At 36.8% G+C, this 24,558-nt stretch overlaps 1 protein-coding gene across 1 annotated transcript in view; it reads right to left on the bottom strand.

Moving 5' to 3' along the window:
* The window catches only part of GLRB (glycine receptor beta), an 81,444-nt gene that overhangs the window by 43,463 nt on the left and 13,423 nt on the right, over positions 1 to 24,558 (bottom strand). Inside the window, exon 2 of the mRNA XM_003794702.2 lies at positions 1,320 to 1,426. Coding sequence (XP_003794750.1) covers positions 1,320 to 1,426 — 107 coding nt within the window. The remainder of the gene's footprint in view (positions 1 to 1,319; positions 1,427 to 24,558) is intronic.

The following is a 24,558-nucleotide window of genomic DNA, read 5'->3' as shown; positions in this document are numbered from 1 at the left end:
GGAAACCACAAACTATTCTTTTGAGAAAACATTTTTTAAATTAAGGTGTATTATTTTTTTGCATTTTCCCAATCCTAATCATTTCAAATTCTTACTTTAATTGGCAAAACCGTATTCAATAAATTTTACTTGTAATTACTACATTTTAATTTTTAATTCATGAAAATGCAAAGTTAGATACATAATAGACTCATTATAAAGATTCTTGCCTAACTTTTTGGAAAACAATTTGAAAGTTCATGGAGTCAAAACTATGGCATAATGCTGCAAATTTCTTCCTTTTTTCTTTTTAACTCGTTGTGGTTGCTGCTTGGGTTAACAAAGAAAAAATGTGAATTTAGCCTTTTAGCCACATAACCACTGATGAAAAACAGGTGGTGAATCAATGTATGGCAGACATGTGACAACCCAGACCACGGCTGTGGTTGAAAGAAACCAAATAGGTCTTGGTAATGAACAAAAACCCATTTTTACAACATAGCCGTATAACTTCAGTTGACTAGAAGCAGCTGTAAACCTTCCTTTCAGTAAGGGGGGAAAAAAAACAAGCCCTAAAATGTTAATCTGATCTACATTAATACCTGTCTTTAACTAGAAACAAGGATTACAGTTTGCCAGAAGGGATTTTTTTTTTTATGCTGCTTTTTTCTAATCCATCAAAGAGGAAGAAAAAAAAGAGCCATACAATTGTGCAATCTGCTCATGACACTTATAGTTTTGGTTCTTGAAAGGTATGATAAATGGTAATATTTTGTTGGAATACAAATTACGTTGTGGATCACACAGTCACTTTTATTCACAAAGTTAACATATTCTTAAAAATCATATGGCCATGTTTGTTCAACAAAAGAATGAAGAAAATGTTCATCAATGTGATATACTAACAAAAGGTAAGAATTTTACTTACAAGAATTCATTCTTCTCTAAATGAGTAAATGGCCACTCTAGAAATCATAACTCAGTGTCTGTGAATGAAATCACATCCACTAGCAGAGTCTAAATTTTAACCACTAAAGTTAAGAATACTCAGTACAGAAAATGCATTATAGAGGCTAGCCTATAAATTCAAGTATACCTTTCTTGAATTTTTAAAAACGGGTAACCATATAAAATTATTAGACTTAATATTTTACTAATCTTTGAATATTTGTGGCTCTAAATTGCTCCGAACCTAAGCACATTACAGGAAAGTTATATGTCAACTTGCCATCTCGTTATTTTGAATATCACAAGAAAATTATTTTATACCTTCAAAACTAGTTTCTAAATGTAAAAAATGTAAAAACTGAAGGGGGTGTTTGGGGGAGGGGAAGACAAACCTTTGAAATTCGGTCTTATCCTGGGATCATAACTGACCAATAGTCTGTTCAATATATTGCTGGTGGAGTTGGCGGGTACTCGAGCCAGGTCCTCTGCTGACTGCTGACTATAAAGGGGAGAGAGAGAGAGAGAGAAGGAGAGAGCAAAAGAGAGGAGAAAGAGAGGAAGTATGAATCCTGGTAAGTATTTAGAAATAGTAAGCAACAGAAAGAGATCATTTTCATTGGGAGAAAAATCTGTTTTGTTGAGACAAATGCCCAGTAATAGCATTGCTTTTCAAAATATGAGTAAAGAGTAGTGAACATTGTCAGGAGCCCAACAGAATACTTGTTATAAAAAACAAACAAACAAACAAAAACCAGCTGGGCCCTGTGGCTCATCCGGGTAATCCTAGCCCTCTGGGAGACTGAACAAGGAGGATTGCTTGTGCTCAAGTGTTCAGGACCAGCCTGAGCAAGAGTGAGACCACATCTCTGCTAAAAATGGAAAAATTAGCTGGATGTTGTGGCTGATGCCCCCATAGTCCCAGCTACTCAGGAGATTGATGCAGGAGGATCTCTTGAACTCAGGAGTTTGAGACCGTTCTGAGGAAGATCAAGACAGACCCCATCTCTACTAAAAATAGGAAAATTAGCTGGGCTCTGTGCAGTCCCAGCTACTCAGGAGGCAGAGGCAGATGGATTGCTTAGGTCAGGAGTTTGAGGTTGCTGTGAGCTAGGCTGAGGACACTGCACTCTAGCTTGGGCAACAGAGTGAGACTCTGTCTAAAAAATAAAACAAAACCAAAAATGGGGCACTTCCTTGAAATCCAAGGGAAATGTTTTTGTTGGTTGTTTTGGCTTGGTTTGGTTTACCACCTATAAAGTGTTGTCATATAGTCATTTTCCCCAATGCAAATATAAAACAAGTCTGGGATGTTATAAGGAAGATCCAAGCTAGACTTGCAACATCTAGCATTGCCAGTTTTAAACAGATATGGTAAGAAGTCTTGTTAATTTTGTAAAACATGTTTAATTTATATAAAGTACATTTAGATGCAGCAGGCTTGGCTTTGTACTGAAATTAAAGTTCTTACCCACGAAGAAATTCTGTTTTGAGTTGATTATCATATAATCTTATTAGAGACAACCACTACAGGTGAGACAGGACAGTAAGAAGTTTAGTAAAAAATCTAATAATTCTATAAAGTGATACAGATGACGCTTTCAAAAAGAAATCAGAGTGTACAACATTTTAAAAAAGGGAAAATCAATTAGTTAAATCTCCAAGGTGCAGGAGTGTATGGAGATTTTTTAAATTGCTTCTCGAGGCTCTTCAGCTCCAATATCACAGCTTTGGGAATTGGAAGCCGGGTAATGAGATTTTCCATTTCATTGCAGGTGAAATTATAACCTCCTTGGAGCCACTTGTCGTCCCTTATCAAAAGACGGAAAACTCTAAAGAGAATGAGGGTATGCATGTGGGGAAATTGGATATCAGCATGTAAATTAGTGTTCAAACCTATCTACAAGTTTTCTCATTCCAAAGATAAAAATAAACTTGCTTGCTTACAAAATAGGCTTGTACAGGATCAATTAAGTACTGCTATTATTGTGTCTCTTAATAGGGACATTACAAGTAATTCCTGCTAAGTAATAAAAAGTAAACATGACTGAGATAATTAAAAACAATTTTTGTAGTTTAGAACTTTTCGCCCTGACATTTTTTCCTTCCTGCTATAGCCTGTGTCAGTAAAATTCATTTTCTAACCCTCTAACTCACAGATTTTGTCCTTCATCCATTCATTGACCCAGAATCAGTCCTTCTTCCTGAATACTGTAACTTCCAGTCTTCATGGTACTAATCTTAATGTAATCTGTCTTTAAGTTGACTTGGAGCTCATACCCTTTGTAAAATCTTTCCTCAATCATGCCACCTTACTCTAGTGAGTATGAGTAATACCTATGTGTATATTACCAACCAGACAGAAAGGAGATGGTCTGAACATGGAGGGATTCAAGGCTTCTCTATTTTTGTAGTTCCCTGTGTTGCTTGTATAGTCATAAATACACATTGATTCAAAGACTTTCCATATGCCAGCTCTCCTAAGTAGATTGCAGCCTCATGTTGTCTGCTCTATAGGGCAAACTCATCATTTCCAGAAGGAGAAGAGCATTTCTTCCTGAGGTTCTCTCTTGGGGGACAGGACTTATTTTTCTTCCCTCAAAATTTTCCCAGCATTGGCCATTGCTGAACCAAACTTTGGCAAGGAAAAAGAAACAATCATGATTAACTCAGATCAATATTCTGGTATGAAATGGCTATTGGAGAATCAACCATTGTGTCCATTACATTCTTTCATTTGATAGTCAAACTATGTGGTTAAACAAAAACGATAGTAACCACACAGCTGTTTTCAGTGGAGAGTGAGAGAGAGAGAAAACAGAAGAGTGAGAAAGAGGTAAATAAGTAGCACTCTACAATACTGGGAAGAAACCCAGAGACAGCAGGTTAAGAGAATTCTCTAAGAGGGGAGAGTCAAGAATGAAAGCTGGTAATCCCACTTCCTAGTTAAATTCTCATTCCAAGGTACACCCACCATAATGGAAGTGAAATATTATATACCTTCTTATTAACATCCAGACACGCACTGCTTTATGGTATATGTACATTATGCCTTGATTTCCATTAGCCTTACTAAGAATTTTTTAAAACCATCAGCACAGAAAACATGAATTTGCTCTTTCTATAATTTATCAGTGTCACTCTTCTACCATCTCCAAATGCCTTTACTTCTCCCTACAGTTAAAAACAAGTAATTCTTATTTGCTAAACAAAAACCTAACACTGGCTGACGAAAATCCCTTGAAAATAACAGAAATGGGACACTCAGGGAATATGCCAAATATCATATGGCCCATTTTCTTCTATTCTTATTTGTATTAATATATATTTTCATATCTCTGCTGCAGGTGATATGACATGAATATTTATTCAACAGTTCACCTTTCCTTACAGTAGAAATTCAAAGTCATTTTATAATTGTAATGAAATCTCAAGTAGCTTATATTCACATGTATGAATTCAGTGTTTTTTCTTCCATCTTAAAAAACAAAAATCATTTTTCTTAGCTTATGAATACTAAAATAACATTAAAATCACCTCCACAGTCTAAAATATCTTTATCTTGAGAGATTAGATGGATATAGCATTTCTCCCACAAGCTAAAACAATTTGCATGATGCATATTTTCCTTTGTATGTTACTATACATAACCTTATAATTCTAAAAGTTAGTATTATATATACTAAGTTATCAGGAAAAAGAAGAGTTCAATGATTTTAATTAAATCATATTTAATGCCTACTTCATTATTAAGGTTTTCGTATTCTGAAACTCGGTCCAATGTTTTATCCATTTGACTACAGTATTTTGTTTTATTCTGTGAAACCTACCAACAATTCTATTATATTATGAAGCAGAATTTATTTCTTAGAAATATGATATTAATTTAAGAAAATAAATTTCTTTTCTCAGGCAAAGCAATCAAATGACTAGAGAAAACAATGTTTCATATCGGAGCCCTTTTTACAACCAGTCCTCTTTTGTTCCTTTGCCTAAACTTGAACCAATGTCATTACTAATATGTAAAGTTATGCATGGAATGTGTCAGGCTGTATAGCTATATGATGTAATATTTTCCAGCACTAAGGGAAAGATCCAGAAATTTCTTTCCAAATGAAGAAGTGCAGTTTTCCATTAACTGTAGAACATTCTAATTTTTACATGACCCTTTAGTGACCACAGTGCACAACTTCATTTAAAACAAGGTGTGTTTGAGCAGATTTTCTTGATCTTCTTCCTCAAATCAGGAGATCTGACCCCAAGGGATCATTCACTTTTCCATGGAATACAGATGCAACAACACAGGTCAAAGGTCCTCCCAGACCTGAATGTAATATGGGGGTGGGGGCCATACGACTTAAGGCATGAGGGAATAATGAGGTATATGAAGTGTCCTAGTTGTATTATTTCTCTACTCCAAGGCAGTAATTCTTTATCTCTTTGTTAAGTGTAGATGCCTCTGAGAATTTGATAAAAGCTATGTTCTTCTCTAAAAAAATGTACATGGAGTTTTCTCTTCTGTATGTTCCTAGGCCTGTGGACCACAGGTTAACCTTCCTTCATAGAAATAAATGCAATCCTCCTCCCTCCTATTGCAAGGAATTGGGACTCTGTGGGATGCTTTGCTTACAATGCCAGTTTTCCTTTCCAGATACAAGAAAACATAAAGGGTCACTGTTGGGTGAGGCTTTAGATAGAAGATCCCCTTTCTGAACACTACTCTGAGAGGATTCAGAAAGTGACTACATCAAAGAAAGCAAAACAACTAGAACTGGTGGTAACAGTGATGTTCTTAGTCATTATTTTTAAGCTGGTAACCTCATAAAAGGTGAGAGAAAAAGAGAAGATATTTAAACAGAGCATGTATCTCATAACAACTAAGAAAGGGAGTGTTGAAAACACACACATACACACACAGAGAGACAACCATGAGATTATGTTAAAGGAGGGACATAGGAGCCAACTGAAAGTTTCCAGGAGCCAAAGCTATAAGGATATGAGTAACAAAGTAGCATTGAATTATAATCCAACAATTAAAAAACATATGCATCCATATAGATACAAATAATACTTGAATAAATAAATGGGAAAATACAGAAAAATCCCCCCTAAAGAATTCCAAGTAACTGCTATACATCTTCTGCTTTCAGATTGGTGGAAACTAATTCCCTTCTCCTTTGCATGATGACGTCCTTTCAAACATTTCAGTATAAGAAGGGAGAGGGGAGAGTATAACTGGACCATGCAGACACCTGACAGCTGCTACCTGAGCAGGTGATCAAGGTTAACCTCAATGGTGAAAAGTCATGTTGATAAGTACTCTTGGGATGATGAGATGAGAATATTTTAATCCTATGGTCTTCCTCACAAAGACATATACCGTTGTCTACTCCTAAGGAAAATATCAAGCAAATCCCATTTGAGGGATCTTCTGCAAAATATCTACTAGTATGCTTGAAACTGTCAGGGGCATCAAAAACAAGGACAGTCTGAGTAATTGTCCCAGCCAAAAGGATCTAAGGGAACATGGTGGCTAAATGTAATATAGTATCCTGTATGGGATTCTGGTACAGAAAAAGGGCATGAGGTTAAAAACTATGAACTTTGGTTAATAGCAATGTATCAATTGATTCTTTAATTGTAAAAAATGTACCATACTAATGAAAAATAATAGTCTAAGGCCATACCATCCTGACACGCCCGATCTCATCTGATCTCAGAAGCTAAGCAGGGTCAGGCCTGTTTAGTACTTGGATGGGAAAAATAATAACAGGAAAAACTAGATACAGAGTATTTGGGAATTCTCCAGACTATCTTGGCAAACTAAACATCTTCTAAATTTCTTACTTGAAAAAGAACAAAAAAGAGTAGGAAAGAAGCCGAATGCCTCAGGAGAGCTATTCACATTCTCTTTTTCCAAAAGCCACAACCTCAACTGGAAGCAAACTCTGTACATTATATGATCATGTAGAACTAACATCTTGATCATGTATGCTAATGCTGGGGCTTATGGGGAAACATACTTATTACAAGCTCACACCTATAATCCCAGCACTCTGGGAGGCTGAGCAAGGAGGATTGCTGGAGGAGTTTAAGGTCAGCCTGAACGACACAGTAAGACACTACCTCTACAAAAAAAACATAAAAATTAGCTGGGCATGGTGATCTGTGCGTATAGTTTCAGCTACTCAGAAAGCCAAAGGAAGAAGATTTCTTGATCCCAGGAGTTCAAGGCGACAGTAAGTTATAGTTATGATTGTACCACTGCACTCCAGCCTAAGCAACAGAATGAGACCCTTTCCCAAAAGAAAAAAAAAAGAAAGAAAAATCTACTGCTACAAGTCTGTACATATCAACTTAAAAGTTTAGCATTATACTTCCATTTATATAGAATAATTTTTATATAATCAGATAGATAAACATAAAGAGACAAATACTTTATATATTCAAGTAGTAAATTAAATGAATTAACTTATGAATGCAGAAAGTTATGTGGTTATTATATGTAGTTTTATTTTTTGAATTTTCCTACATATCTTATAATATACTATCACTTCCTTTGACAGTTAGTTACTGTATTTATTTCCCATTATGTTTTCACAGATTAAACTAAGAACAGGTTTATGAATACAGGTAGTGAATGACACCTATTTTTTTTTTTAATTGAATGGTAACTATGTATATTAATGCACTTCTGGGGAACAGTGTGGTGTTTTCACACACAATTTGAAACATTTCCATCAAACTGGTTAACATAGCCTTCATGTCACTTTCTTATTGTGTTAAAACGTTTATATTCTACTCTTAGAAAGATTCCCTTGTACCCTTGTAAGATAAACCACAGAAGTGATCTCTCCAATCACACTCCCTCCACCCATTCCCTCCTCCTTCTCCCTCCCCCCTCCCCATATCCTTAGGCTGTTATTAGGTTATAGCTTTCATATGAAAGGTATAAATTAATTTCATAATAGGGGTGTGTACGTTGGATACTTTTTCTTCCATTCTTGTGATACTTTGCTAAGAAGAACATTTTCCGGCTCCATCCATGTGAACGTGAAGGACGTAAAGTCTCCATCTTTCTTTATGGCTGCATAGTATTCCATGGTGTACATATACCACAGTTTGTTAATCCATTCGTGGATTGATGGGCACTTGGGCTTCTTCCATGACCTGGCAATTATGAATTGGGCTGCAATAAACATTCTGATACAAATATCTGTTTTGTGATGTGATTTTTGGTCGTCTAGGAATACCTAATAAAGGAATTGCAGGGTCAAATGGCAGGTCTATTTTTAGTTCTCTAAGTGTTCTCCAGAAGTCTTTCCTAAAGGAACATATTAGTTTACATTCCCACCAGCAGTGTAGGAGTGTTCCCTTTTCTCCACATCCACGCCAGCATCTCTGATTTTGGGATTTTGTGATATGGGCTAATCTTACTGGAGTTAGGTGATATCTCAAAGTAGTTTTGATTTGCATTTCTCTGATGATTAAGGATGGTGAGCATTTTTTCATATATCTGTAGGCCGTGCACCAATCTTCTTTAGAGAAATATTTGAAAAGATTGTGTTTATGGGAAGATGTGTATGTGTGAGGCAAAGTCTATTATGTTAACATGGGCCAAGAATCATAATTAAAAACAGCAGCAGTCATAATGTCTATCCCCTCCATTGGACTTAGGAAATTGTTGTAGCCTGTGGAAACATTTTCAAATATTTTCTGTCTCCAATTATGGAGCCACATCTCCCATGGCTCAAAGAAACATACTTTGCATAAAGAAGCAGCATCTATTCGAAGAAATGCTGGATTCTGAACACTGGCAACTTCCAATCTCACTCAAGACTGTCCTTTGGTCACTTTTAACTTTATACCACGTCTGAGATTACTCATTGTATGCATACCATGGAAGAAGTGTCTTCTATTTATATGGCACCTTTCTCCACAGTATAAAACAATACACATTCTAACTACTTCCAATTGGCTTACTAATGAGATTCATGACATAAGGAATTAAACTTAAACTTCAATCCAAGCATAATGTTTATTGTACAATTACTTTCCACACCATGCAGAATCAAAGCATCCTGGCTCAGCAAAATAAGCACCCATAATAATACTTCTAACTCTGCAAACAATGACAAGTGGTATTTATCTTTTCTCTGTGTTCGATATATAGCATATATGTAAATAATAATAGTATTCCCTCCTGGTCCAACAAAAATGTTTATAAGATAAATCATATACACACATGCACATATACACACTTACCAAGTGACCTCAGTGTATTCACCATTGAATCAAAGTTTTAGCCTGTAATTCCATTACTAGGTATCTACCCAGAAGAAAAAAAATCCTTTTACCAGAAATGTACTACAGTGTTTATCACAGCTCAATTAACAATTACCAAGATGTGGAAACAATCCAAGTGCCTATCAACTCACAAAAGGATAAACTGTGCGGGGTAATACTATTCAGCCATAAGAAAGATGGAGACTTTACATCTTTTGTATTTATCTGGATGGAGTTGAAAAGCATTCTCCTAAGTAAAGTATCACAAGAATGGAAAAGCAAGAATCCAATGTATTCAATACTAATACGAAGCCAGTAGATAAACAACTACATGCCCACAGGAAACAAGAACACACTTAAACTCAAATGGGGGGAGAAGAAAAGGGGCAGGAGGAAGAGGGGATGAGGAGATCAGTGATCTCTCACCTAAGGGGCACAATGTAAGGGTATATGGTGCACATGATTAAACAGCTCAACTGCAAGTTGATCTTTACCTAACACACACACACTAATCATTTGTACCCTGAAAATAAACAAACAGAAAAAAAAGTTTTAAGTTCCAGTCTCTAAGACCCCAATGCATTGATAATGTGATTCTACCTATAGGGGATGTTGTGCTGCCCCACTGCAGAGACTTCCCCCTCAGGAGTGAGGCTGTTCCAGGAATGTTAGCAGCTTAGAGTTAAGAGCTTAGTTTCTTCTGAAATAGCCTTTAGTTGAAGAAAGACGTCTTGCTCTGAGACAGCCTACATCCAATAACAGGGATATAGAAAAACACAGGTGCCTATCTACTAATTCAAACAACTCCTAAAGCCCAGCCCAGCTTCAGAGCTCCCTAGGGCAGGGACTGATGCCTTATTTGCAACTGTATTGTTTCTGTGTTTAAACCTGCTGTCCTCACTCTTTAGAGATGCTTTTCCCAAAAGTAATCCCTTTCTTCATGTAAATTTTCTTTTTAGAGTTTGTCTCTAAAAGAACTCAACCTACACCATTAACCAAATACTAAGATTCCTTAGGGATCAACAAAAGCTTAACCAAATTATACAACCACCAATTATGCTAAATTTCCCCGTTCACTTTAGTCATTCCTTAATTTATTTACCAGTTACTGAGAACTCACCATGTGCCGTGCATGCTGCTGTGTACTGGTTATGCACCTCAGAATCAAACACCCATGTTCTTTATTTTGATATAAAAATGACATTTAAAGCCAAGGGTTCCGCTGAGTTTGTTTAGAGATTCTCAGTTGTGGCTATCCATGGAATTCAGCTTAGGAGCTCTACAAACTACTGAAACTAGCCCCATCCTCAACCTCCAGATTTAATTAGTTTTCCATGTGGCCCAGGCATCAGGGTTTTTCAAAAGCTCCTCAGCTGATTCTATGGATTAGAAGAATCATGTATTTGAAAAGAGAGTTTCTAGTGAGAAAAAGACACAAGTTGAAACATGAGGAATTGGAACATTTAATGAGAAGACGGGGAAGACAGTGTACAATGGAGACAAAAAATAAAATATCCAAGAAGGACAGGTAAATCCAAAGTGGGTTCTATCAACAGAACTCAAGGAAAAAGAGTATTTTACAAATGGGCTGGTTTCATAGGGCCACATGAGACTGAGAGGTGAAGATGAGATGTGCAAATCTCCATGGGTTTCACCAAAACATACTATTTTCAGTTGAGAAAGAGGTAGGAGCTGGATGAGGAGGGATTAGAATAGTGAGCGACAGGTGAGCAAATGGAGTGAGGCAGTAGGTCTGACACTACTAAGACATTTGGCTAAGAAGGATGTCAGCAAGAAAATGAATAGGAAGCCTGAGACTCTCTTTTCCCCCATGGACACACCAATTCAACAACAACCAACAGATGGATGGCTTTTGTGAGAAATCCTAAAATTAGCTGAGAGTCTCCTGCCCCCCAGGTGAGTGTGAAGTCAACCATATTGTACCGCATTGTAAGGAAAAGAGGACATACTGTCCCTGTATAATCCTTATCCTCAGCATAGCACCATATGATAATAAGAGAATCTCTAGCTTCCAGATTCTCCCTCTGAAGCAAAAGAGTAAGACCATACATCCAGCATCCCAGCTTTTCCAGTTACTGATAGGGAGTTTCCCCATTCAGGGCTGTAAAGGGATACCTGTTTCCTAAGCCTGGGTAATTACATATAAGCCAGGCCTCTTCTGAAGTGGACTCCCTGCCATTTCCTCTGCCCTCCCCCACTGGAGGGACCATATTCATTTATTAATAACCTCATCAACACTGAAGTCTGCCAAGCCCTGGCCCAGTGTAATTCTCAAGACCTTATCCTCCTAGATAAAAGACCCACATGGAGATATACCACATGGGTCTTTCCCTCTGACAGAAGTTCTGGTCCTTGTTATTCTTTCTGTGCTCCCATCTATCTAATAAATCCTCCCTTACCACTGATCTGTGGTCCCTGGGTTCATTCTTCAAATTTCTGAGACCAAGAACCTACTACAGAAAGAAATCCTGCCGAAGCTACTACCTGAGGACTGGCTTCTACCTCTTCCATCTTTTGGAAGCTGATGAGGCCCAGCATACATTAGTCCTTGTGGGGACTACCAAGAAAAATGCAGCAATTTGAATTAGCACAGAGCCACTTGATATAGCTCCTCCCCTCCCAGGCTCACTGCAGAGCAAGTAGAGAGTAAACCCCTGCTCCCAAGTTGTCTCTGAAGAGAGTAGGAGTTGGACCACATGTCTAACCCCCCCCCCACAGCTTCTTCTGGTGTTACCTGAAGGACTAGCTTTGCCATCACCTGTCTCAAAGCACTGACAGGGCCTAGCACACACTAAACCCCTGAAGGCTACAAGATCAAAGTAGCAGTTTGAACACCCTTGCAGGACTCACCACAGATCCTACCCCAGTTCAACACAGAGTCAGTAAGAGAAAAAAACCAACTCCCAGATTCTCCCTGAAGAAGGAAAAAAATTTCTTGCAAATCAGTGATTCCAGTTTCTACAAAAGTTAATGAAGAAATGAGGTCTACACCCCCTTTTCAGTGGGCAGACAAACCTGACATACTGTAGACACCTGAGGGCCTAAGAAAAGAGACAGTGGTTTTAGACTACCACATAAATTTGTGTTAGCCACAGAAAATGCGACCCAGTTAGCTGGTGAAGTTCTTTTCCCATACAGGTCAGTCTGTGAAGGCTGAGAAAAGAAGACGGCTTTTCTACTGCATAGATACCAACACAATGACTCAAGAAAGACAGACAGGAAAACATAATCCAAACAAAGAAATAAAATGAAACCAAAAAAATCCTAACAAAATGGAAATATATGAATTATTTTACAGGGAATTCAGAATAGACATCATAAAAATGCTTAACATGCCTGGGAGAACAATGTACAAACTGAAAATTTCTACAAAGAGACAGCAAACTTTAGAAGAAACTAATGGAAATCTTGGAGTTGACGTTTACAATAACCAAACTAAAATACTCAGTAGAGAAATTCAATGGCACATTAGGACCAGAAGAAGAAAGAATGAGCAAATCAAAGATAGATCATTTAAAATTATCCATTCAGAGCAAAATGAATAAATAAATAAGAACAAACAAAGTTTAAGGGTCTTACAAGGACTACAAGACATTGTGATCTTGTGATTTATTTTAAATAAATAAATAAATATGTGTGTGTGTGTGTGTGTGTGTGTGTGTGTATAGGTTTATATACTTGTGTCCTAGCATAAGCCTCCTAAAATCCTTAGAATCTCTAAAGTGATGGGTGCTTTTTGTATGCTAAAGAAATGACTGGTAGCCAGTGGCTGAGTTGATTATTAATGGCAATAATTTAATCCATTGTGCCTATACAATTAATACTCCATCAAACCCCAAATGACTGGGTTTGGAGAACTTCTAGATAGCTAAACACATAAAGGTCCTGCAGGGTAGTATACTCAGAGAGGGCATGGAGCTCCATGCCCCTTTTCACATACCTTGCCCTATGCGTCTCTTCCATCTGGCTGTTCATCTATATCCTTTGTAGTATTCCTTCATAACAAACTGGTGAGCATAAGTTAAGTGTTTCCTTAAGCTCGAAGAGCTACTCCAGCACATTCATAAAACCTCAGGACAAGGGTGTGGGAGCACAGATTTATAGCCAGTTGTTCAGAAGTACAGGACTCAACCTGAGATTAGCTACTGGCACCTAAAGTGAGGAGATGTCTTGTGAGACTGAGCTTTCAAGCTGTGGGATCTGACCGCACCCGGAGAAAATGCTAAAAATGAATCAGAGGACAGGCAACTGGTATTTACTGAAGAAGTTACTGATACTTATCTGAGGAAAAACTACACACAATTTGGGTATCAGAGATACTGTATTGAATGGAAAGTAGAGAATAGGAGAAACGTATTCATTTTCCTACAGATCAAGCACACCAAGCTATGCATTGTCGGAACTGCAGAAGAGGAAGAAAGAGAGAAATGACCAGAAAGCTTATTTGAAGAAATGATCGTTAAAATCTTTCCAAATCTGGGGAAGGAAATAAACATGCAGATCAAGGAATCCCATCCACTAGCCCTCCCCCCTCCAAAAAAAGACCAAAGCACACTGAAACAAACTGCATTGCTCAGGGTTCTCCAGAGAGAGAGAACCAATGGGATGCGCAGCCATACCTCAAAGATTTTGTGGGTTCAGCTCCAGACCACTGCTGTACAATGATTATCAACATAAAATGAGTCACACAGTTTTTTTGGTTTCCCAGTGCACATAAAGCTAAAAACATAGCTACTATATTGTAGTCTATTAAATGTACAAATAGCATTATGTCTAAAAATGTACAATTTTTATTTTAAAAATACTTAATTCCTAAAAGAATGCTGACAATCATCTGAGCCTTCAGCAAGCTATAATGTTTTGCTGGTAAAGGGTTTTGCTAAAATGTTGAGAGCTGCTGATGGATAGGGGTGGTGCTTACAGGTTGGGGTGGCTGTGGCAATTTATTATAAACAACAATGAAGTTCACTGCATCAGTTGATTTCTTAAGGAAGTTGTCTTTGTAACATGCAATGTTATTTGATAGCATTTTATCCAGAGTAGAACTTCTTCTTTTTTTTTTTGAGAGTCTCACTATGTCACCTTTGGTAGAAAGTCCTAGAGTCACAGCTTACAGCAATCTCAAACTCTTGGGCTCTAGTGATTCTCTTGCCTCAGCCTCCCGAGTAGCTGGGACCACAAGAGCCCGCCACAACTCCCGGCTATCTTTTTTGTTTGTTTGTTTGTTTAGTGGGCCCCAGCCATGTTTGAACCCCCCAGCCCCAGAGCACATGGCTGGTGTCCTAACCACCAAGCGATGGGTGCCCAACCCCAGTGTAGACCTTCTTCCAAAATTAGAATCAGTCTTCACAAACCCTGACACTGCTTTATCAACCAGTTTTATGTAACATTCTAAATATTGTGTTGTCATTTCAACAATGTTCACAGCAGCAGCTACAGGAATAGAGTCCATCTCAAAGAACCCCCTTTTTTTTGTTCATCCACAAGAAGCAACTCTCATCCATTCAAGTTTTATCATCCGATTGCAGCAATTAACTCACGCCTTTAAGCTACACAACTAATTCTAGTTCTCTCATTATTTCTACTATCTCTGCAATTATTTCCTTCATTGAAATCTTGAATCTCTCAAAGTCGTCCAAGACAGTTGTAATCAACTTCTTCCAAATCCCTGTTCATATTGATATATTCACCTTTTCTCATGAACTGTGAATGTTCTTAATGGAATGTAGAGTGATTAATTTTTCCCAGAATATTTTCAATTTATTTTGTTCAAATTCATCAGAGGAATTGCTCTCTATTGCAGCAATAACATTACACAGTGTATTTATTAAATTAAAACCCTTGAACATAAATTACCCCTTGACGTACAGTCTGCAGAATGGATATTGTGTTAACAAACATCAAAGGAACATTGATCTCTGCCAGCACTCTTGGGTGACCAGGTAAATTGTAATGAGCAGTAACATTTTTTTTAAGATAACTTTTTTTTTTCTTGGTAGTAGATCTCAACAGTAGGCTTAAAGAAACTCTGTCATCCCGTCTTTGTTCTTCCATTTATAGACCACAGGCAAAGTAAGTTTAGCACAATTCTTAAGAGCCCTGGGATTTTCAAAATAGTAAGTAAGCATTGGTTACAACTTAAAGTCACCAACTTTGTACTAGCTTGTAATAAGAGAGTCAGTCTGTTCTTTGAAGCTAGGCTGTTACATCTCCTATCTAGGACATATAGATGTCCTGTATAAGGACATTCTGCCAACACTAAATATCTGATGTTTAGTGTAGTCACGGTTATCAATGATCACAGCTAGATCGTCTGGACAACTTGCTGCAGTTTTTATTGATATCAGTACGTGCTGTGTCACCTTCCACCTTTATGTTATGCAAATGAATTTTTTTCCTTAAAGCTAATAAACCACCTCTGCTAGCTTTAAACTTTATTCCTGCAGCTTCCTCACCTCTGCCAAGCTGCACAGAACTGTAAAGAGTTAGGATCTTGCCCTGGGTTAGGCTTTAGCTTAAGGAAATGTAGCTGGTTCGATCTCATCTCTAAACCTCTAAAATATATCAGCAATAAGACTGTTTTGCTTTCTGATCATTTGTACGTCCCCTGGATTAGCACTTCTCATTTTCTTTAAAAATTTCTCCTTGACATTCACAACTTGCCTGACTGTTTGGCAAACAGGTCTAACTTTCAGTGTATTTTGGCTTTTGACATGCCTTCTTCACTAAGCTGAATCATTCCTAGCTTTTGATTTAAAGTAAGAGACGAGCAACTCTTCACTCGAACACTTAGAGGCCATAAAGGTTATTAATTTGCCTAATTTCAATATTGTTGTGCCTCAGAGAATAGGAAGGCCTAAAAAGAGGGAGAGATGTAGAGAAAAAGCTGTTCAGAGGAACAGTCAGAACACACACCACATTTATCAGTGCAGCTGGCCATCTTATATGGGCACAATTTGTGGCACTGCAAACAATTACAATGACTAACATCAAATATCATTTATTACAGATCACGATATTAGATATAATAGTAAGGAAAAAGACTGAATTATTAGGAGAATTACCAAATGTCACACAATGTGATCACATACTTTTGAAAAAATTAGCACTGATATACTAGCTCAAAAAAGGGTTACCATAAACTCAATCTGCAAAAAAAATGCCCTATTTGCAAAGCACAATAAAGTGAAACGCAGTAAAACAATATGTGCCTGCATATAGAAAGACATATGAGAGGGGTTTTATTAGGTAAATTGGCTTATGCAATTACAGAGCTATCTGCAAGCAGGAGACCCTGGGATGCTTGAATGGAGCATGACTCCATTCAACTTCAAAAGCCTTAGAACCAGGGAAGGCAGTAGTGTAGCAGTCTGAGGTTGCAGGCCTGAAACCTAGGGAGCTGCTGGTACATATGTCCTGCATTCCAAAGACCAGAGATCCTTACATTCTGAAATCCACACAGAGGAGAAAAAAGTTGTCCCAGCTCCAAGAGACTTAGAAAGAAAGAGAGATAATTCACCTTTCCTCTGCATTTTGGTTCTATCCAGGTTTCTAGCTGATTGGGTAAAGTTCACCACAAAGAAAGATCCTCCCCTCTCAGTCTTTGTCAAATGCAAAGAGGAAATTATGAAAGCAGCAAGATATAAGCCACTTGTGATGTACACATGAACTTCCATAAGACTATCAGTGGACTTTTCTGCAGAAACCCTGTAGGCCAGAGACAGTAGAATGATTCATTCAAAGAGTTGAAAAGAAAATAAATGTCAACCAAAAATACTATATCTGATAAAACTGGCCATGAAAAATGAAGGAGATATAAAGGCTATCCCAGACAAACACAAGCTAAGGAGGCTTATCATCACTAGACAGGTTGATAAGAAATGCTAAAAGGAGTTGCAAGTTGAATGAGAAGTTTCAAAGATGCCATCCAAAGGAAAAACTGGGTCTGGGAAAGGGAAAGAGGGAGCAGCCTCTGGAAGTGACAGCTCTGACAAGAAGGCTCAAGGTCCCAAAGGTGGTGACAATGCAGTGAACTTAATATTATAAATTACTATAATTTATATTACTATAAATCATTTTAACACTAACACAAAACCTAAGAAAAATCATTAAAATAGCTATTTATTTAAAAATAAATTAAAATGTCACTAGATATCAATAACAAAGTAAGAGTGAAAAGAAGTAAAATTGTGGGATATTTGTGTGATTGTTGAGATATTATCAATTGAAGATAGACCACTATAATTATAAAATATTTTTATAAGTCCCATAGTAGCCACAAAAAATACATATATAGAAGTTACACGCACACACACACACACACAAAAAAAAGAGAAAGATGTCTAAGCATATAAACACAAAAAAAGTACACACACACACACACCCCCCCAAAGACAGTAAGAGAGAAAAAGATGGATAAGTGAACTAAAAATTGAAAGCTTTTACACTTTACACTAAGATGAAAGCAGGTATCCCTACTCTTGCCACTTCTATTCAACATAGTGCCCGAGGTCCCAGGCAGAGTAGTTAGATAAAAAAAGAAGAAGAAGAAGTCATGCGAATTGCAAAGAGAGAAGTGAATTGTCTCTGTTTGCTAATGACATAATCTCCTAAACAAACACACACACATATCCCTCCGTAACAAACTTAGAATTGATAATTAATCTAATCAATCTGTAAAGTTGCAGGATACAAAATCAACATATAAAAGCCTTTTATATATCTTTTCTATATATCAACAACTAAATATCTGAAAATGAAATTAGGAACACAATTCCTATTTACAATAACATCAAAAAGGATAAAATATTTAGGAATACCCTTAAATAAGGTAGTAAAAAACCTCATACACTGAATATTATAAAACACTGATGAAAGAAATTAAAGACACAAATGTAAAGACTTCCTGTGTTCATGAACTGGAAGGATTAACATTGTTATAATGTCTGCACTACCCAAAGGGATCAACAGATTCGATGCAATCTACCAAAATTCCAGTGGAATTTAATATAGAAATGGAAAAAAATTGTAGAATTCTTACTAAAAACACAAACAGCCAAAATAATGTTCAGAAAGAACAATGCTGGAGGCAGCACACTTCCTGGTTTTAAAATATATTACAAAGTAACTATAATTAAAACAGTATGGCACTGCTATAAAGACAAACCTAGAGACTAACAGAATAAAGAGCCCAGAAATAAACCCAGTTTATATGGTCAACCATTCTTCCACAAGGGTGCTAAAACTACACAATGGGAAAAGTCTCTTTATCAAATGGTGCTGGGAACACTGAATATCTGCAAGGAAAATAATAAAACTAGACCTTTATCTTGTACCATACACAATAGTCAACTAATATGGACTGAAAGCACAAACTTAAGGCCTTAATCTATAATGCTCCTAGAAGGAAACAGGAGAAAAGCTTCACAACATTGGTCTTAAAAATAATTTCCTGGGTATAGTACCAAATGCATAGGCAGCAAAATTCAAAATAGACAAGTGGAAGTACATTAAACTGAAAAGTTTTTATGCAATAATTATAACAAAAAGATCAACAGAGTGAGAAATCATCTTATGAAATAATAGGAAATATTTACAAACCATATAAAAGGGTTATTTTTCAAAATATATAAGGAACACTTACATCTCAGCATCAAAAAACTAATAATCAGATTTTAAAATGACTTGAACTGAAGGCACACAAGTGGCCAACATGTCTCTTAAAAGATGTTCAATTGTTCAATATCACTAATCATGGAAATGCAAGTCAAAATCACAACAAGATGTCACCTCACACCTATAAGTGGCTAGCATTAAATGTTTTGTTTCTTAAAGACAAGTGTTTCTAAGGATGTGGAGAAACATGAATCCTTGTACACTGTTGGTAGGAATGCAAAATGAGGTAGCCACCATGAAAACCAGCGTGGAACTTCCTCCAAAAATTAAAAATAAAGGGTGGCGCCTGTGGCTCAAAGGAGTAGGGCACCAGCCCCGTATGCTGGAGATGGCGGGTTCAAACCCAGCCTCGCCCTCAAAAACTGCAAAAATAAAAAAAAAAAAATTAAAAATAGAGCTACTGCATCATCAGCAACCCCACTTCTATTTACCCCAAATAACTGAAATAAAGATATATTAGCACTACCATATTTATTGTAGCATAATAATCAAGAAAGAGAATGCATAAAAAAATATGGTTTAAACATAAAATAGAATATTTTTCAACCTTAAAAATGAAGGAAATTTTACAGTCTGTGACAAGATGGATGAACCTTGAGGAAAGGATGCTGAGTAAAATAAGCCTGATGCAAAAGGACAAATACCATCTGATTCAATTTTATTGGAATCTAAAATAAATTCACAAGGGCAGACGGTAAAATGGTCATTTCCAGAGTCTGAGCAGGGGGAAATGGGCAATTGGCTGTGGAGGAGGTATGAAGATTCACTTACACAAGATGAACAACTTCTAGATCTGTGCCCGTGCTTTACATTTTAAAACACATTCAGTGTTCTACACTTAAAAACCTGTTAAGAGAGTAGATCTCATGTCAAGTGGTCTTTGCATAGTAAAATATATTTTAAAATTCTCTATTGATAATTCTCCCCCAATCTATGCCGTATACATACAGCACAATGACTTTTAATTATCTATCACTCAATTTAGTATAGAAAAAAGTCAGTCAAAATTAGTCTGCGTTCTTTTACTGAATTAATTTGGCTTATTGTTTGAACTATTTGCATAGCTTTTGCTTGGAAACAAACTATAAATTCTTGGGTTTCTTTTAAGGAGAATCTGGTACATAAAATGATAAAAACTAAAGATCATCAGGATGAAACATCAGTGAATACAGTCTCTAACCATTTCAACTCTGGAAATTAACAAAATATATCTAGTTTTTTTATTCCTCCCCCCAACAAAAGAAAAGTCTGACTATATAAACTCTGAACAATGAGAAACACACAGTGACAACTAAAGATGGGCACAGGGTTAAGAAGTATTGACATTTTTCTTTTCATTAGTAATGAGAAACCTGAGTACATTAAAAAAAAAAAAAAGATCCAGTTGAAGGATAAATTTGCAAAAGTTAATTTCAATTTCACATTGTACCCACAAAGCAGGATACAAGAGTAGAATTAGCCTTAGGTGGAACAGAGGAGAATTCCTTCACAGTAAGGCGGGGAAGGAATGAAGGGAAATGATAATATAAATGAGACTATTTGCCTTTAAAGACTGAGTCAGACAGATTTAGTTTCCTCCTTAAACGTTTCAAGCTAACTTTTCCTAGGTGTCCACCAGATATTAAGAGGTCTCATAGGAGTACCTAGTAGATAAAAAAAAAAAAATGAAATATACTGCATTGTATTATAAACAATTTAGCTTATAGGTAACCAGAAATATATGAATGTGACTGCTTTTAAAATTTGTTTTAAAACTATTATGATGCAATACCCAGTACTTTTAGCAAATGATTAACAACAGCTGTAACTTTCTGTATTTTCTTAACACTGCTTTTGGTGAACAAATATTCTTTCAATGCAAATTTTTTAAAAATTCTAACTATGTGCCACTCATAAAACACATACTTAAATAGAACACACATTCTGAATATTGGTACATGTAGATCTATCCAGTCATCCAATAAATATTTAGTGAGTGACTGCTAGAGCTAGGAATTTCTCTAGGCTATTGAAAAACACCAGCAAACAAAACATACCAAAACACTTGCCCTCATGGAATTCCACCCCTGATTCATAATGATAATTGCACACAAGGTAAGAAACAGAAAGTCCTAAGTTTCCATTCTTCAAAGTATACTATTCAATGCTATGGTTTGTTTTTAGTATGGTTCACCTAATCATTATGCCAGGTCTAAAAACATTTATAAAAGAGTTGATGATTCTATGGCCAAGAAACATGAAAAAATGCTCAGCATCAAAAATGCTCATGCAAATCAAAACCACTCTGAGACATCACCTCACTCAGTGAGATTAGTCTACATCACAAAGTCCCCAAACTGCAGATGGTGTAGTGGATGGCACAGATGTGGAGAGAAGGGAACACTTTGGCACTGCTGGTGGGATTGCAAATTAATACAACCTTTGTGGAAAAGAAGTATGATGAATTCTCAAAGAACTCACAGGTGACTTTCCATTTAATCCCACGATCCCATTATTAGGTATCTACCCCAAAGTACAAAAGTCATTTTACCACAAGAGCACTAGCACCAGAATGTTGATTGCAGTTCAGTTCACAATTGCCAACCTGTGGAAGCAATCCAAATGCCCATCAACCCATGAATGAATTAAGAAACTGTGGTATGTGCATACCATGGAGTACTTACTATTCAGCCATAAAAGATGGAGACTTCGAATCTTTTGTGTTTATCTGGATGGAGTTGAAACACTTTCTTCTTAGTAAAGTATCTCAAGAATGGAAAACAAAAGTATCCAATATACGCAGTACACATATGAAAGCAACATATAGACAACTACACATCCACACAAAAGATAAAACACAAATATAGTTTAGCAAGGGGGAGGGAGGGGAGAAAAGAGAGATGGCAATTGGCGGGATCTCACCTAATGTGCACAAGATGATGGTGTTCAGCATAACCCCTGGGTGAAAGACTCGACTACAACTTGAATTTAACTTGAGAATTGAAAAAAATGTAACTTGAACATTTGCACTCTCATGTTAATTTGAAATTTACAAAAAGACTAGGTTATCCCTTTGTTAAGGTAAATCACTTCATTCCCATTGGTATATGTTTACTTTGCCTTTATTCATGTGTCTTTCTTTTTATTTACTTTCTAAGTTAATGTTTCAATATAAAATAAAAATAACATTTAGTCCACGTTATGACATAAAAATCCCAGCCTTGTCTGTTGTATTAAAATGGAAAAGCTAATTCTAAAATTTGTAGGGAAATGCAAAGGACCTGGAATTACCAAGGTAATGCTGAACAAGAACAAGCTAGACAGGACGTAGCCTGCCAGGCGCTCAGCGACCGTAGTAAGACAGTGTGGCACTGGCAGGAGGGTAAGCACTAAAGGCCAGTGGGACAGAAAAGAGAAGCAGGTAACTGATTTACATCAAAGGCCCAAGCGCTGTTTGGTAGTACTCTATCAGGATTTTTTCAGTAAATGTGCTGCAAAACTCAGACATTCTTGGGCAGTGCCTGTGGCTCAAAGGAGTAGGGCACCAGCCCCATATGCCAGAGGTGGTGGGTTCAAACCCAGGCCCAGCCGAAAACTATAAAAAAAAAAACAAAAACTGAGACATCCTTATTCTAAAAATGAGTCTTAACAATATTCTACATCATACTCAAAAATAAATTGGAATAGATGACAGATCTAAATGTGAAATATAAAAAAACCAAGCTCCTTCCAAAAAATAAAACAAAAAAAGATTTACCTTCCAGACCTCGGAGTAGAGAAATATTTCTTCAATAAAATGCAAAAGTATTAATCATAAAAGAGTAACATATCAAACTTCATTAGAAATGAATTCTTCTGTGGCCGGGCATGGTGACTCATGCCTGTAATCCCAGCACGTGGGAGGCCAAAGTGGGTGGATTGCCTGAGATCACAGGTTTGAGACCAGCCTGAGCCAGAAAGAGACTCTGTCTCTAAGAAATAGCTAGGCGTTGTGGCAGGCACCTGTAGTCCCAGCTACTTGAGAGGCTGAGGCAAGAGAATCACTTGAGCCCAATATGTTGAGGTTGCTGTGAGCTATGACGCCATAGTACTCTATCAAGTGTGACAAAGTGAGACTCTGTCTTCAAAAAATAAATAAATAAATTCTTCAGTCCATCAAAAGACAGTAATAAATTCAACATTTTTTTTAAAGTGGGCAAACACTTGAAAAGTTATTTTGCAAAAGAAGATAAAGTCCAACATACATATGAAAAGGTGTTCACCAACACTAATCATCAAAGAAATGTAATTTAAAACCACAGTCCATTGTACTGGTGCCAAATGGCTAAAACCAAAATGATTACCATTAATATCAAGTTTTGCTGAGGGAGTATGGCAACTGAGACTTTTACTGATGATAGGAGAATAATTGAAAAATTATCCGTATCTTGTAAAGTCCAATGTACATAAACCCAAAGACACAAAAATTTTATTCTTGAGTGTATGTCCAAAAGATATGAATTCTGAGGTTCGGCAAAACACGTGTATAAAAATGCTCATAATATCTTTAATCATAATGGCCCAACTGAAAACGTTATGAATATGTGGTACTCATCAATAATAGTAATAGTAATACCTGAACTCTACCTGAGCTCTTGGCACTGCAAACCATTAAGACATACCCCATTCTTTTGCTTACTACAAAGAACTATCCTTCCCCAAATGGCCTAGACAGGACTCATCAATGACCCCCTTGTTTGCCTATGACAATAACAGACACAGATCAAACTCCCCGTCTTCATCCCATAAATGAATAGCTGAACTATTTGTCCTCACTGACCAATCTCAACTAAGTGCTCCCTAACTTAACTTTGCCAAGCTTTAGTTCAGCTTCTCTCCTCCCCATGTGCCCATCAAATTTCTCTTGCCTCTCAGGTTCAGCAATCACGGAAAAACATCCTTCTGTTACAAAGAAGCAATTTCTAGTGTTAGTATCCATGCTTACAAATGAGCCAACTCTCCTTAATGGACCCTCCTCAGCGCCAGCTTACAGCACAGACAGACGATGCTCACCCCATTTCCCAGCACCTGACTCCTCCTAGCCTCTTATTCCTACAGAAGAGAAGCCCTTTCTGCCTGACCTTGGAGAAGCTGAAAGACCTTAAGTCAGAGCATCTTTCTTCTTGCAATAGTCTTTTTAAACAAAGTCTCCTTACTTTATTTTGAATTTGTTTTTTCATTTGGCATTAAAATGGGTAATTATCTTACCATGTATTCATAACAATGAAATACTACACTGCGATGAAAAAGAAGGAACTGCTGCTACACCAACAACCTGGGCAAAATCTCACAGATACAATGTGGGGCAAAAGAAGCCAGTTACCAAAGAGTAAACATTGTTATCATTTCATTTACATGGAGGTCAAGAACTGGCAAAACCACCTAAGGTAATAAAAGTCAGAGTGGCTATTAATATCAGGAAGGAGATATTAACCAGTATATGGCATGTGAGAAATTTCAAAACTACTAGAAATTGTCTGTATCTTTTTTAAATTTTTTTTAATATATACATGTGTTTATTAAGTTTCCACTTTTTGCCTTCACAAAATGAAAAAGGCTTAAAATTTAATAACAATAACAATGTTTATGATAAGGACTAGAGACAAAAACCTCATAAAGAACAAATGAAGATAA

The sequence above is a fragment of the Otolemur garnettii genome, unplaced genomic scaffold, assembly GCF_000181295.1.
Source record: "Otolemur garnettii isolate 467f Iridium unplaced genomic scaffold, OtoGar3 scaffold00085, whole genome shotgun sequence".
Lineage (NCBI taxonomy): Eukaryota > Metazoa > Chordata > Mammalia > Primates > Galagidae > Otolemur > Otolemur garnettii.
This window is presented reverse-complemented; position numbering and strand designations above follow the sequence as displayed.